General features: G+C 50.0%; 3 protein-coding genes and 1 pseudogene across 4 annotated transcripts; 1 reads left to right on the forward strand and 3 right to left on the reverse strand.

The window, feature by feature from the left end:
- Positions 1 to 791: 791 nt before the first annotated feature.
- Positions 792 to 1,624, reverse strand: LOC136495937 (uncharacterized). Its single transcript, XM_066491712.1, has 2 exons — positions 1,578 to 1,624; positions 792 to 1,479 (listed from the first exon to the last, which is right to left on the reverse strand). The coding sequence occupies exons 1-2, from the start codon at positions 1,622 to 1,624 to the stop codon at positions 792 to 794; spliced, it is 735 nt and encodes a 244-aa protein (XP_066347809.1).
- Positions 1,625 to 1,841: 217 nt separating this feature from the next.
- LOC136497418 (glutaredoxin-C6-like) lies at positions 1,842 to 7,430 on the forward strand. Its single transcript, XM_066493209.1, has 4 exons — positions 1,842 to 2,016; positions 6,113 to 6,201; positions 6,893 to 6,991; positions 7,171 to 7,430. Exons 1-4 carry the CDS (start codon positions 1,916 to 1,918, stop codon positions 7,266 to 7,268), a joined length of 387 nt encoding a protein of 128 aa, XP_066349306.1. The 5' UTR covers positions 1,842 to 1,915; the 3' UTR covers positions 7,269 to 7,430.
- A 113-nt stretch (positions 7,431 to 7,543) lies between these two features.
- Positions 7,544 to 8,699, reverse strand: LOC136495938 (uncharacterized; annotated as a pseudogene).
- A 1,001-nt stretch (positions 8,700 to 9,700) lies between these two features.
- On the reverse strand, positions 9,701 to 12,813 carry LOC136497417 (transcription factor MYB8-like). Of its 2 annotated transcripts, none has more exons than XM_066493207.1 (3): positions 12,480 to 12,813; positions 11,321 to 11,450; positions 9,701 to 11,190 (listed from the first exon to the last, which is right to left on the reverse strand). In XM_066493207.1, exons 1-3 carry the CDS (start codon positions 12,622 to 12,624, stop codon positions 10,647 to 10,649), a joined length of 819 nt encoding a protein of 272 aa, XP_066349304.1. In that variant the 5' UTR covers positions 12,625 to 12,813; the 3' UTR covers positions 9,701 to 10,646. The 2 variants fall into 2 exon arrangements, with proteins under 2 accessions (XP_066349304.1, XP_066349305.1); XM_066493208.1 differs by having other exon boundaries at positions 9,703 to 11,187.
- Between the last annotated feature and the right edge of the window lie 2,509 nt (positions 12,814 to 15,322).

Here is a 15,322-nt window from a genome sequence, read left to right on the forward strand (position 1 = left end):
ATTTAGCTAAACTTAAGATGTTTTGACTCTATAAGAAAGTTGGAATGCCTTAAAATTTAGGATGAAAGGAGTACCTATTAGTCAGTTTCTTCCATCTAACATAGGAGGTGTTTGGTTCCTGCGGCCGAATGCCACGCCTCAGCTGCGGCAGCGCTGGCGCCGAATTCGTCCGCTGCAACTACAGCATGTTTTGGTATCGAAAACGAACTAGCGTGCGATGGCGTGACCATGGCATGCCGCAATTGTAGGAGCGAACCAAACACATGCTCAAACTACGGCGTGTGCGGCACGGTTTGGTAACCAACCAAACGCGCCTTCTTCCCTTCTTGCATCTAACACTGTTAGCTAAGTGGACCTAAACGATGACCGGTGCACACCGTGGGGATGCGTGCCAATGCGGTCATCGGATGCGACTCGCATCGTCGGCTGTCGCATACGGATACGACACACTTCGGCCTCGCCCGCGTAGTTGACTCCCTACTCCCCGCTACCTAGTCGGCTAGTCCCTACCCAGCGACCATGGGATTTTTAACTTTTTGTCATCCTTACCGATGGCACTCCTCCGTTTGCCATCTTTATACGCGCCCCTACATATTTGCCATCGCAAACAGTAACCCTATGTTTTTGTTATTTTTGCTGAGGTGGCACGCCAGATGAGCACGTCAGCGTGGCAGGGAGCCTGAGAAGGCCTACAAAGCATGTGAAATGACCTATGTACCCCTGCTGCTTCTCTCCCTTCAATCGCTAACGCGTGGGCCCCATATGTCAGCTTCGTCTTCAACCTCCCGCCATCACCCGCTCAGCATCGGCGGCGGCACGTACAACGCCATCCCGTCCTCAACGGTGGCCCCGTCGGGCACCGCGTAGCTGGCCACGTCCGTCTCCATCATCAGGCGGCGGCCCGCGATGCCGGGGGGCATGCTAGCAGGGATGCCCGCCGGCGACCTTGCCCAGAGCATGTACGTGAACCGCGGGCCGGCCTCAGCGGCGACGCTTGTCCTAACGCATGACACCGAGACGACGGCGCAACTGGCCGCGCCGGCGCCGCACGGGCACACGGACAGCGCGAACAGGCTGTGCTCGTCGCCCTCCTTGACCAGGAGGCGGTGGTGGTGCTGCTGCGGTTGCGGCTGCGACGACGCCGACGCCAAGACCGGGACGCGGAGCGGGAGCGCCTTCCTGTAGGCCGGGAGCGTGTCCAGGGGCCAGGCGTGGTCGACGGCGAGGTGGTCGCGGAGCCTCGGCGGGGTAGCGGTGAAGGGGCACCCGGGCACCGCACAGTGGTAGGGCGCGCAGGCGCATGCGTCCTGGTGCGCGGCGGCCGTGTGGTACGCCAAGGAGGCACCACAGCCGTAGGACTTGAACGGGCACGACACCTTGGCGTCGCCGACGAACAGGTCGAGCTCTGGCCCGCAGTGCGCGAAGGCGGTGGCGCGGTCGCACTTGCGGGGCGCCGCACAATAGGTGCCCGACCTCGCACTGCAGCCAGAAGTACGAAGACAAATCCATCAATCCATGGTGCAAAGGAATAAAAAAAGCGTGACCTAGACTGCATGAGTTCCCCCTTCCCTCTCTACATGGTGATGGTGGGAGGTTTAAGACGAAGCTGACACGTGGGACCCATGCGTCAGCGATTGGAGGGAGAGAAGCAGCAATGGTACATAGGTCATTTCGCATGCTCTTTAGCTCTTCTTAAGCTTTCTGCCACGCTGGCGTGCCCATCTAACGTGTCACCTCAGAAAAAAAAAAAAACATAGAAGTAATGACAAAGGTAGGACACGTATAAAGATGATGCTAAACGGACGAGTAGGGTGGCAACGAGTTAAAATTCCCAGCGACCACCACCGCCCCGCCGCCGTCCTTATTCGCCCCCTACCTACCTTATAAATACGAGACAGGGGCGGAAAGCACCGAGATGGGAATCGCCGCCTCCTCCTCCTCCAACCCGGAATCGAGAGCTATGGCGCTCGCCAAGGCCAAGGAGATCGTCGCCTCCGCTCCCGTCGTCGTCTTCAGGTCTTTCTCTCCCTTCCTACCTCTCCCTCTCACGCGCACCATGAACCAGTGCTACTAGACAAGGTAGGCTTCGAGAATATAATAATCCTAAACAAATGAAAAGGGGAGATGTGAAGCTGGGGGGAATTTTTTCAGTCGTCCTTTCCCCTCCATATGAGTTAAAGCGCATTCTTCTGTTCCCCTTCCGCGAGAATGTTCTTTGTTCATCTCTTAGATTAATTCGACTATTCGAGTCTTAGAGATTTGGAGTGATGCGAGAAAGTTACACGAAGGAAATAATGATTTTTTAGAGATGTCAATTTCATTACAGATGTTCTAACCCGCGATTCCTGGTAGATTTGCTCCAACCAATGTGGAAAATGCAGAATTAGGGTCGCACCCGTCTTATTTGGATAGATAGAATAATTCACGTTTGTAACTCTGAAATATTCTTCTGCTAAGGGATTAGAAAAAATGATACAGGAGGATCCTTTTCTAGGTTAACTGGCACTAAGGCACTAAGGGCTTGTTTGGATATGAACCCATTCCCCACGTGGATTGTAGTGGATTGGGAGGGGATTTAGAGGGAAATTAGTTCATTCCCTCTTCAGTCCACATGTATTGGGAGGGAATGGGTTTATCCAAAGCCCTAATGGTGTCCAAATCTCAATGGGCTGCAGATTTACTTGATGAAGTCGTCTAGCTATGCTGTTTCTTTTTATAGTTTGTTTGTAGCCAGAGTACCTTTCTGGTGGAACCCTTTATGGTTGTATTGCTAGCATGGCTACCTTGTCACTCCTTATCTCCTTCCTATCAATGATAAATCTCAGGCAGATCTATCACTATGGGAGTATGGGTTGTAAAAGATATCAGAGGCGCAGATGGTGGAAGCACCAAGCCCGATCTTGGGTCCTTGGTGAATGCGTGTTTCTCATTAGATGTAAAAGTCCCATCCGTGGCACTTTACATAAATAGCCAGCTAACAACCTTTTGGAGATCACGCAGTATTCTTTACATGGACAATAATCAATCGTACTCCTATAATGCGTGATCTCTTCTAACACATGATCTAGTCTACCGCATGATCTGGTCATAACACACATGCACACACACATGATCTAGTCTACCGCATGATCTGGTCATAACACACATGCACACGCATGATCTAGTCTACCATGGTGGTTGCCGAATGTTAAGGTTATCCTTTAACACTCCCCCTCAATCACAACTTTACCAGGTTGAGATTGTATTTAAAGTTCTCCAGGAGTCGACTTGACAGTGGCTTTGTAAATCCATCTGCTACTTGATCACCTGAGGAGATAAATTCAATATCCAATAATTTTCGTGATACTCTTTCTCTGACGAAGTGATGATCAACTTCTATATGTTTAGTTCTAGCATGAAACACTGGATTAGCTGACAAATACTCCACTCCAATATTATCACACCATAACTTAGCTGCCCTCGGGCTGTTGATATGCAATTCTTGAAGAAGAGTTTGAATCCACACCACCTCAGCAGTTGCATTAGCTACAGCTTTGTACTCAGACTCAGTGCTGGATCTTGACACTGTGTGTTGCTTGCGAGCACTCCAGGATACAAGATTAGAACCCAGAAAAACTGCAAAGCCACCTGTAGACCTCCTGTCATTGTGCTACCTGCCCAGTCTGCATCTGAAAAAGCAGTCACCAGCGTGGAAGAAGACTTGTGAATCTTGAGACCCAGCTTGGTACATTGTTTCAGGTATCTCAAAATTCTTTTCACAGCTGCCCAATGCACAGTAGTTGGAGCATGAAGAAACTGACACACCTTATTTACTGAATAGGCTATGTCAGGTCTAGTGAGTGATAGATATTGTAATGCTCCAACAATACTTCTATAATGAGTAGCATCATTCAGGCCTAACAAGGACCCTTCATGCAGCGACAATTTTTCACTTGTGCTTAGTGGAGCAGCTACAGGTTTACAATCAGACATGCCTACTTTCTTAAGGAGATCAGAGCCATACTTATCTTGCATTAGGACAATACCATCATGTACCTTAGACACCTCAATGCCTAAGAAATAGTGAAGCTGTCCAAGATCTTTCAGTGCAAACTCTTTTTGAAGATCTTGAAGCAGGGCATCAGTAGCCTTTCCTATGGAGCTAGCTACTATGATGTCATCAACATACACAAGAACAAACATGGTTACATCTCCTTTGTTGTAAAAGAACAGTGAAGTATCTGCTTTTGATGCATGAAAACCAAGTGAAAGGAGTTTTCTACTTAGCCGAGAGTACCAAGCTCTAGGTGCCTGCTTTAGTCCATATAATGCTTTATCGAGTTTGCAAACATAGCCCAGTTTGGAGGTGTCTTCAAAACCTGGTGGTTGTTACATGTAAACTTCTTCAAGATGACCATGAAGAAATGCATTTTGTACATCAAGTTGGCGAAGGCGGTGCGAATGTTCACGGTGCGTGCACGCGTCTGAGACGCATACATCTGCTCGATGGTCTTCCAGACCGCCGCCGCAGTCTCACATGTGGAGACTTGGATCTTCACCTTCTTAGTGAGCGATGACAGAAGAAACCTGTTGGCCCTTGGCTTCCCATTCCTCAAAGGCCGGGTTCAGCCTCTTCTCTTGTTTTCCATCAACGGTGGCGACGAGCTCCTCTTCGGGTGCCTTGGTGTCGCCGGTAATGTGCGCTTGGAGACGAGCGCCGCGTATGGCTGAACGAACTTCGGCTTTCCATAGCGCATGATTCAGCTTTCCTAATTTCTCCGAGACAGCTTGGCCAAAGAGAAAATTGGTTGATGAGTTGTAGCTAGACATGGCGCTGGATTTGGTGGATTGGATTTTGTGGAGATTTGGCTCTGATTACCATGTAAAAGATATCAGAGGCACAGATAGTGGAAGCACCAGGCCCGATCTTTGGTCCTTGGTGAATGCGTGTTTCTCATTAGATGGAAAAGCCCCATCTGTGGCACTTTACATAAATAGCCAGCTAACAACCTTTTGGAGATCACGCAGTATTCTTTACATGGACAATAATCAATCGTACTCCTATTCATGCGTGATCTCTTCTAACACATGATCTAGTCTACCGCATGATCTGGTCATAACACACATGCACACACACATGATCTAGTCTACCACATGATCTGGTCATAACACACATGCACACGCATGATCCAGTCTACCATGGTGGTTGTCGAATGTTAAAGTTATCCTTTAACATGGGTATCACTATGGGGAAGGGATATGGAGATCTATCACTATGGGGGAAGGGATAGGGAGTTCCTGGATTCTTGTCTCCGTCTCTGTTAAACTTGGTACCTGTTGTATTTATGTTACATGTTAATGGAAATGGGGATGGCCTCGACTCGAAAAAATCACAATAGGCAATTTGAAAAGGGGGAGATGTGACCCAAATCATCCTTAGGATTTGATTCAGTTTGGATTCTACCATAAAAGTTCCTGAGGTGTACCACTTGGTGGACTGGTGGCCCATAAGCAGAATGTGCATCCGGGGTGATCTGCGCAAGGGCTTTGACTCCATGGGCTCCTGATTACCTGGATGATTTGGAAGGAACGCAACCATCGTGTCTTCGACAACAGTTGCACGCTCCCACCAGGTTTGGTCACTGTGGTGGTAGAGAAACAGTTGGATTGAGGCAGGTTTTGTCGACCTGGTGAGCTGATAGCGCTGGTGGTTGGATAGGCGCTTAGTGTCATTTTAAAACGTTCCAATGTAATAGAACTTCTTGTGCCTTTGCTGGGTTAGCTGCAGCCTATACATGTCTCTCGCATGCTTGTCTGACTCACTAACTCGTTGTAATCTGCTCACCCCTCTTAACGAAATGCATGCTAAGCATGTTCGAGGGAAAAAGGTGATTACCACTTCCAAATTTGCCTAAGTTGGTGGCCCTGCTATCCTAAAAGTTTGCTATCTGTGTACTGTTCTAGCGTTCGACATCCTGCCATCAATTGATTTTTGTTTTACCGCTTCTCAAGTTAATGTAGTACTATGTTTGGTGCTTGACTCTCATTATTTAATCAGTTATTCTACCATTTCTTTTTGGTTTTGATCCATTTTCCCATTCTGTGTCTGATTTGTATTTTGGGTAACCTGCAGCAAAACTTCCTGCCCTTTCTGCGTCCGTGTGAAGCAGTTGTTCGAGAAGCTGGCAGCTAGCTACAAGGCCATTGAGTTGGATGTGGAAAGTGAGTGCACTTAAATTTGTTTATTCTTTTCAGTTGTGCAATTCATAGTTTTGACTGTACACATCATAGGTATTACCATTATAGCTGAAAACTTGGGATGTTTCTGTTGTACTGTTTTGCTGAAATATGGTTATATTTGCTTATAGGTGACGTATTTAGTACAGCAGTACCGTTATGGACTGTGGCACGATTGAATTTCTATGCAAGTTCATGATTTGGTTGCTCTTTATGACATGAGATTAAATCACTTGGTTAGGTGCTGGAGAAACACTTATTGTGGCACAAGTAACAAGAACAAATCATTGGTTTCTTTCTTGCTTCTTCTTTTGCAAATATTTTTGTACAGCTTTGCTCTTTATATAAATAAATTTCCACTCCTGTTTTGTCCATAGAAAAAAAAAACTAAGAACAAATGACCTGACAAATAAAGTGCCAAATGCTAAGGTGTATGTTGCTAACCTGCAGTGTCTTATATGTTTCATATTGTTTCAGTTACTGGATCATATCATATTCTTTTAAGCTGAAATATTGTGGTTCCAATCACAATTTACTACGCCTGCTGAGTGCTGAGTGTACACTCATGGCAAACATTTAGCGGGTGTCTCTGTGCTTCCTATCTTAGGACTTCGCATAGTGATTAGCATCATGGGATTTCAGGGAAACTCTTATTGAACCAACCTGTTCTGTTTAGGTGATGGGCCTGAGCTCCAGAATGCCCTCAAGGAGTGGACTGGACAGAGGACTGTCCCAAATGTCTTCATCAATGGGAAGCATATTGGTGGCTGCGATGGTGAGCCTCCTTCTACAATTGTACACCAATGCATATAATCTACGCTTTTGTGAATCCTTGTCTACGATTACCAAATTACTGACAATGCATAAATTGATATGTGCAAGACTTTGCAACATGTAAACTTGCTAGGTCATCTCTCTGAAGTTACCTTGACATGTTAATCTGTTCTATGGCAGATACTATGGCACTGAACAATGATGGGAAGCTGGTGCCTCTGCTGACTGAGGCTGGAGCCATCGCCGGTTCTACCTCAAAGGCAACCATCACTGCTTGACATGTGTGTTGCCGTTCCCGTGCTTAAAATAAAGATGCTTTGCAAGTGCTGAACTTGCAGCTGTCAGATGCTATCTGGGAGTGTGACTGTTCGATCCCTGTATACTGCCTAGACATCAGTCGAGTCGTATTCCCGTGCTAAGTTGTGAACTATATTGTCGTTGCTCTGTTTGTCTTTCTTCTAGAAATACTCCGTTCGTGCATTTCTGTCTCAGGCTCGTAGCACCCACATGACACGACGCTCGCTGGTGCGCGCCAGCCCGAATGGAGTGTGTCCTACCGCCGGTCCATTCTGAGGTACACCTTGCACACCACCAGCTCCTCGTCGTTGCTGTTCTCGTCATACGGGAAGTCCGGCCTGAAGCCGTATTCTTCCATCCACCACTCCGCCCGCGCCAATCTCCGCGACGCCTCGTCGTCCTCCCGATACTGGAACACGCGCCGGTATCCCACGTCCCGGCCTTCTCCGTCCCTGACGCCCCAGTAGCGCCCCGCCGGCACGTACTGCCCCGGCCCTGCTCTTCGCGGGCGCGCAATAATGCCATCGTCGCCGCCGCCGTGCTCCGTTGTTCGCGGGCGCCGCACGGCGAAGAACCACTCGAACCTGTCGTTCGCCGCCGGGAGCACGCCCGTGAGCACCGCGGGGTGCGCCGCGCAGACGTAGGTGGCGTGGTGCATGCGGCACCGCAGCGGGTCCCCGACGCTGCGGCTGGCGAGGTACAGTTGCACGAGCACCTGCGGCTTCACGTCCGCGCCCGCGAGTTTCGCCGCGGGCGTCGTCGTGCTGTGCTGCTGCTGGACGAGTCTCTTGTGGAGCGCTCCTCCGCGAGCCGGGTACACCTTGCATACGACCATGTCGAACGCCCCGCCGGCGCCGGAGTCGTCGCCGCCGCGGTCGCCGTACTCGTCCATGCGCCACTCGGTCTCCCTGGACGCGCTGGCCCCCGCCGCGTCCTCGTGGTAGCGGAAGGAGTGGCAGTACCACGCGCCGCCGCCGCGGGAGTTGGCCTCGCCCCGCCCTCCGCTTGCCGCCGAGGCCCCGCCCGCGGCAGACGAAGAAGAGCCACTCGACCCGGTCGCCTTCGCCGCCGCCGCCGTTGGCGCTGGCGGGCGGGTGGACCTTGGCGAGGAACGCCGGGTGCGCGCCGTAGACGTCGGCGTCGTGGATCTGCGGCGGCAGCTCGCCGCACCGCAGGGCGCGGCGCGCCGGCAGGTACCGCCCGACGAGATCGTCCGGGGCGGGGTCGAACGGCGGCTGACCCTGGCCGCCCGCCGAAGGCCTGGTGGTGCCGCGCCGCGGCGGTGGCCTCGGCGTCCTGCCCCCGCCGCCGCCGCCGCCGAGGAGGACCCAGCCGTCGTCGGTCTCCTCCTCGCGGAGGCTGGCAGACGCGGTCGGATCAGTGGCTCCCGGCGCCGGTTTCTTCGGTGGCATAACGGTGGTATCCTTCTACGCCTTCCAACGGTCCGAAGGATGTGATCGGTCGCCTCGGTTTTATTGAGCGCGCAAGTACGTACGAGGCTGGTATCCGAGGCAATGTTAGTTAGGGCACGTACAGCAGGGCGATTCAACCCGTCTCTGTCTTACTTTTTTTTTTTGCAGAAAACACCTCGGGACCGAGAAGACGGGCGAGTCCGTCGTCTTGCGAGGCGACGACGCCGGCTCGTGCTCCCAGACTGAGTCGCCAGACGAGGACGCGCTGTACAACATCGTCGCTTCCGAGCGACGACGCGCGGATCAGGCCGTGCTCACGGGAGAATCCCCCACCCGCGCGGGTGGCCGTTGTGCTTGGCGCGAGGTGAGGCTGCGCCCATGCTCGACGGCCTCGTTGCCACGGTGGCCATACGGGAGCGGTGTCAAGTGGCGCTGGTGGAGACGGAGACGATGGACAGGGGCAAGAAGTGGCGGATCGAGGGGCGCGCGTGGAAATCAGAGTCGGAGGGGAGACGGTTGTGGTGCTCGTCTTCGTCCACACAGTCCTCTGACAGGAGGCTGCCCTCGCCGGCGCCGTCAGGTGGTGGCGGCCCAGGGTCTCCAGCTGCGCTCCACCAGCCCCCACGTCCACTAGTTCAAATGCTCCTGTTCCTGTATGGATTCAAGGCTAGCCTGCAATCCAGAGGTAGCTACTAATCCACAATCTAGAGGCAAGCCCGCTATTCAGGGTATTGGCCGCCACCAGGTCATGGCGAGCTGCTCGTCCCCTCTGTTTATGCATCTATGCTTGTTATTTTTCTAGCTTTGAATTTGTGCTTGGAGGAGTAGATTAGGCAATGTGTCAATATAAGGAACCGAGAGGCAATGGATTGTTCAAAGAATCTCTGTTTGAAGAATTTGTCCTCAGTTTCATAGTCTTATTTATCCTTGATACATTTTCTATGAAATAACCACACAAATGGTATACAAAAAATTATTTATAGTTGATCCTAGCTACATGCAAAGCATTAAATAGCTTAGAGAGAGAACTCTGTCTATGGGTTGTATGACCTGTCTTTATACTTATCTGTGTGATAGATTCGAGGTGCTTGAGTTGTACATGCCCTTATTCGATTGGACTTCAGGGCAGCGGAGCCATGATTCGGAGTAGGCAAGCCAACAGAGACCGAGTAGACAGGCAATTATCATGCAGACCTTTCGTTGTCACTTTGAATTGGGCCAGATTCTATCTAGTATTGGGCTTTATTAAAGGCGGAAAAGTGCGGGTTTCCTCAGTCAAGGAACTGAGGCCTTTGGGCTCTCTGAGGTGGGCTTCCGCAGCACAACCGGACAAAGTATATAAACCGAGCCCTAATGCTTGCTTTGCTGCTGCCATCTCCTCTGAAATCAGAGTCTCAGATGCATTATATTCGTACTGCTGAAACAGAATGCAGATGTACTAGTTTCAAAAAAAAAAATGCAGATGTACTAGTTTCAAAAAAAAAAAAAAAATGCAGATGTACTGACTGATTAGTGATGACTGGACTGAAAGTTGTTCATACAAGTAAATACACTTCAGTATTTTACACTCGGTGTAAGCATGCATGCATATGCATATGATGCGTGGTTGCAAATAATCAATATCGAATTGGGTAATTGTATGTCACCCTCATATCCCCTTAGTTTTTTCAGGTACGGATTGCTAGCTATCGGAAAAAAACTTGTTTGTTTTCCATGCATAAAGAAGTTCCCCGGAGCTTTTAACGTGTCACCGGCTGAGGCGGCGGCAGCGCTGCTGCTGCTGCTCCTGCAAAGTGGACGTACGGTAGCAGTTGTTCCGTTCCGTCCTTATCCACCAGCACCACACCACACCACGGCTACACGACGACGATCAGCTGTCTCTCCCCTCAGGTAGAAAGGCATGCTGCTGCAGGCGGCAGGTTAGCGAATCGATCGATCTCGATCTCTCTACCACAGCGTGCACACCTCCCCGGCGCCATCGAGGTTCCACAGGCTGCCCCACGTGGCGCCGTCCTCCTCGCTGGACCCGTACTCGTCGCTGGCCGTGGAGCCGCAGCAGCTGCCGGCGGTGCCGCCGCCCTGCCCGCCGCCGGCGCCGTGGAGGAGGAGGAGGTCGTCGCAGGACATGGGGCACATGATGAAGCAGTCCATGGCGTCGACGTGCATGATCAGGTCCCCGGCCGCATCGGTGGCTACCGCCGTCGTCGGCGCCGCGCACGCGTCACCGGCGGTTGCGCTGCCACGGTCGTCGTCGTCGGCCGTGGCGCCGGTGCAGCACGTGCCGCGGCGCTGGTCCCCGTCCTCTTCAAGCTGACCAATTAGAGACTGCTGCTGCTGCTGCTGCATCATTTCTTGGCGCTGCTTGAGAAACCGGGCTCTCGCGCGCTCGATGCTCTTGGACGGCTTGCCCTTCTTGAAGTGCGTCCTCCAGTAGTTCTTGATCTCGTTGTCCGTCCTGCCAGGGAGGCTGTGAGCGATCGTCGACCACCTGCTTACAGTATAATACAGATGCCAAAGAGTTTTAGCGCATCAGGTACAGCTTTGTTTATTTCATGTTCAGTACAGAATAACACAATAAAAAGTTCACATGATGGGTGCGCTAATTAATTAATCTACAGTACCTGTTTCCCCACAAAGCATGGAGCTGGACTATGATGCTCTCCTCTTGGGGTGTGATCTTACCCCGTTTCAGATCTGGTCTCAGGTAGTTGACCCACCGCAGCCTGCAGCTCTTGCCACTTCTCTTGAGCCCTGAGTCAAGCATAAAAGGCCAAAATGAGAATGGGAGGGATCTTATTAGATGAATAGCTCAATCTATATATCACGCATGTGCGCCAACAAGTGATGGTAAATCACTAACTTTATTAAGTGGTAAGTAAGGGATGGCTGTCATGATATAACCAACTAACTAAAAGGAACAAAAAGGTTTTGATAAAAAAGACTGGCAACTCTAGCTCTATTTTTTCTTGAAAATTGACTGATAGGTACACCTGTACTCATCAGCATATGGAGATGTATAGGCATCCAATGATAGTATTAACGAGGAGCTTGGGCTGTGAACCGGTTAAACTAAGTCGCACATCACTGCTGGAGATATACTCACTCTCACATCATGATTCACTCTGGACCTGTTTGTGCGAGTGCATGGCCTTCCGCGGCTTCTGCTCAGCTAGTCAACTCCATATATAGTACAAGCACGCATCAATAGAAGGGAACTGTGGGAGAAGTTTGCTTTTGAGAAGTTCATTTCAAAAGCCGTCTGTTTGTGATTTGTAAAAGTGAGGGTTTTTGAAACGGTCTCAGTCTTATCATCAAAAGTAGGCTTCTCCATTTGCCTCAGGTTGCATGCTTGCATTAGAATTTGAGGAACGAATGGGATCTAGTACACCCACGAGACGATACTAGCTAGCTAATCCTGAAGATGGATATCCTGTTTTACTCTCTGTATCCACCAGTGTACAATCATGTGTATGGCACTCGCGGCAACGGTGGCAGCAGCAAGTTGGCAAGCAAAGGGAAGGGAGTCGATCGTGCATGGTAGAATCCTGGGACACATGAAGATCCTCTGCAAGTTGCTCCACCTGAAGATATCTTGGAAAATCACAAGCCTCAAGTAGGTGCATACCGCACACCACCGTCAGGTTTTTTTTTACGGCCGTGCAACTTGCAGAGACTGAATAATTTACAAGTTGTGCAGCAAACCTGCTGTTTGGTGAAAAGAGCTCGGTCGTAATTGGCGAGGTATTATTAAGAGCAGGCAGTATTGTACAGATACAGTACCTGCAAGCTTGGAGACGGAGTTCCACCTCCCTTCGCCGTGCTGCGTGACATGGTCGACGAGCAGCTTGTCCTCCTGGCTGGTCCAGGGGCCCTTCCTCCACCCGTCCACCTCCTCCTGCCTTCCCCAGCCGAACGGGCCCTCCATTGCCTTGCCTCCAACGGCCGGCTGCTGGTTTCCTGGAGAATTTTGTGCTGCTGCCCTTTAATTTGGCAGCTAGTAGCTAGCTCGTATCTACACTAGAGCCGGCCGGCCGGCGCGGGGGAGCACAGCACAGGAGAGCAAGCAGCTAGCCTTTCTTTGCCGTGATATGATGCTGCCTGTCCCGCAATGAGTGAGGCGAGGCCGGGCACGGAGGAGCGAGTGAGCCGCTGCCGCGTATATATATCGGCACCGGCGCGGCCCGGCGGGCTCTCGAGCTATTCCCTCTGTCGCTCGCCTCGCCCATCGGCCATCGCCAAAGGCCGCGTCGCTGTCGGTGGAATTCCATACTGTCGAGTTGGATTTCCCGAAATGCCCCTGCCTTAACGCACGGTAATGTAAATCTTCGATCGCTGTGGTGCGCCAAAGTTACCGCGTGTTTGTCGCCGCGAAACACGTGTTTGTCGCTGCCTTAACGCCGAGACAAGTTTTTGCCCCGCGGTGGTGCAACAACGTAACATGAGCTTCAATTTTGCCCGTAAATCTCTCACATACATGCTGCAACGATAGTATAACGACTTTATTTTTAAGAACAACGCGACGATCGAGTGTTTTTCTTCTAGTTTTGTAAGTAGTGAAGAATATTAAGAAAAATGTTTATCCCATTTAGACATGAAATAAAAAAAACTGCTAACTTTGCTACTCCTACATATTAATTAACATCTAGCTCCTTAATTAACAATTTGAGCTACTATACCTTCTTGCAGGAGTGCTGCAGATCTGAAACAGAACAACATTATTAGTGCCGTAGGAGTGGTATATATCTTCTAGCATTTGTTGGTCGCTTCTCGGTTGGTCTGGTTTTGTGTTTTTTTTTTACTTCAGGGTGTTTTTCTAGACTTTAAGTTATCGTCCAGGTGGACATCCAGTTGGGTTGTTGGCCGGTGTGCCGTGATGACGGTGAGCTTGGTCTCCTGTTGTTTGTTGTAATTCTTTTTTCTTGTCTTTTTTTGCTCGTCTAATAAAAATCCAACAAATCTCTTGCTGCCTTTCTAAAAAAAGTGCTATATATCAACACCTCGCATTGGTCGGTAAACAACTCCAGCAAGCGACGAGTGTTTACCCGGCCGGAATGGCTAGCAGGTATAATTATTAATCCTTGTGTCTCCAATACACTGCATGGAGGACATACTTTTTGTGGATCGGATTCTAGAAAGCCGACGCGTGGGCACACACATTTGCAACAGGTGGTGACGTAACGTACAACGCTTAAAGATCGACGGCAATTGTACTTGTAGCGATATATCGCGATCACTTTCCGACGCACAAACGAACTAAACTAATCCAGCCCCTACTTAAGCGATGAACACGACATCACGCGTGCCCCGTACCTAGCTGCTGCTGATCTCTCGGCCGGTTCATCAGCATGTTGTGAGCTGGCACGCGGTAACAAATTAATGGTTAATTATATTTATATAGCTAGCTAGATGCATGTATGTGTGATCATGGCCCCTTACTTTGGAACAAAGAAAAAGGAAATGTTACTCTGATCAGATCACCTGATCGATCTCTGTCACCATCAGGTAAATAAAGGACAGTGTACACACGAGCCTAGAGTAGCTTTGTCCATATATGTGCGAGATAGTATACCTTTCCCCTTCGTTTGTAGGAGTACTCCGTATACTTAGGGCACGTACAACGCTTGTGTTTGCAGCCGTCTGTACGCATCTACCGAGGCAAAAACATCAGAGTTAACGCGGAGAGAGAGTGCTGCCGCCGCCTCAGGAGACGACGGCCGTGGCTCGTGCTCCCAGAGCAGCCTATATATGGCTCCTTCTACCGTTGTACGTCTCGCTGCGAGCAGACGCTGGCGTGGTCCGATCGCGTGCGGCAAGCGAGTAATAGCGGCAAAATCCCATCGCTGCTACGGCGTGCGCTCCTCTGCATCCGTTGCTGGAAGATGATATGCAAAGGTGCTGAGTATTTTCGCATGGAACATGAAACTTCCGTCAGATAGTCTGAAAATTGAGTGGCTCTTTCATCCATTGCCGTTCTATCAGATAGTAGTAATTTCAGCAGCTTTGGATATTAGTAATCATTGAAGATCCTTTTGCTTTCTTGTGGATGTGAACGGCAGTGAAGCTTCCTTGTGTAGTCGTATTATGTTTTATTAATTATGGAAATTTTGTTTTATTATATTATATATAAATATGTTCATGTTTGATCTTTATTTATTAAAAGGCATGACAACAGTATACATGAGTATATTTACGGTTGATCATGGCTACATACAAGCGTTAGGGAATTAACAGAAAGTCAAACAGACAACCTATTGTACGCTCTCTATCTATTTAGCGTGTCCATATTTTCCGTACCGGTTGATAGCTCTTTTCTTCTGTTGTAATAATAAGATGACGATTGTATGATACTCGGATTATCACCCAAAGGGCAAGTTCGGAAGACCGCACCTAACAAGAGGAATCATGTAAACAAAGTCCTTTTGGACCCTTACCCCTTCGAGAGATCTCCTCGTCGTGACATCCAACAAAGAATGAATGATGCGCTTATATATGCTAATTTAGTAGATCATCACTAGATCTCCAACCAGGGATTAAGTATTGGTATTTGGTACGGTACCTAATGGTCGCCCCTCCACGTACCCCTCACATTGCGTAGAGCCGTAGGCCCCCCCCTGCCTCCTTGG

This window comes from Miscanthus floridulus, chromosome 12 (assembly GCF_019320115.1).
Source record: "Miscanthus floridulus cultivar M001 chromosome 12, ASM1932011v1, whole genome shotgun sequence".
Classification (NCBI taxonomy): domain Eukaryota; kingdom Viridiplantae; phylum Streptophyta; class Magnoliopsida; order Poales; family Poaceae; genus Miscanthus; species Miscanthus floridulus.

Bases quoted from the DNA above. Each gene is read 5' to 3' on its own strand.
- LOC136495937 (XM_066491712.1), bottom strand. From the start codon at position 1,624: ATGGGTCCCACGTGTCAGCTTCGTCTTAAACCTCCCACCATCACCAT. The intron at 1,480-1,577 runs GTAGAGAGGGAA...TTCTGGCTGCAG, and splicing joins AAACCTCCCACCATCACCAT to TGCGAGGTCGGGCACCTATT.
- LOC136497418 (XM_066493209.1), top strand. From the start codon at position 1,916: ATGGGAATCGCCGCCTCCTCCTCCTCCAACCCGGAATCGAGAGCTATG. The intron at 6,202-6,892 runs GTGAGTGCACTT...TGTTCTGTTTAG, and splicing joins CATTGAGTTGGATGTGGAAA to GTGATGGGCCTGAGCTCCAG. The intron at 6,992-7,170 runs GTGAGCCTCCTT...GTTCTATGGCAG, and splicing joins GCATATTGGTGGCTGCGATG to ATACTATGGCACTGAACAAT.
- LOC136497417 (XM_066493207.1), bottom strand. From the start codon at position 12,624: ATGGAGGGCCCGTTCGGCTGGGGAAGGCAGGAGGAGGTGGACGGGTGG. The intron at 11,451-12,479 runs GTACTGTATCTG...TGCTTGACTCAG, and splicing joins CTCCGTCTCCAAGCTTGCAG to GGCTCAAGAGAAGTGGCAAG. The intron at 11,191-11,320 runs GTACTGTAGATT...TTATACTGTAAG, and splicing joins CATGCTTTGTGGGGAAACAG to CAGGTGGTCGACGATCGCTC.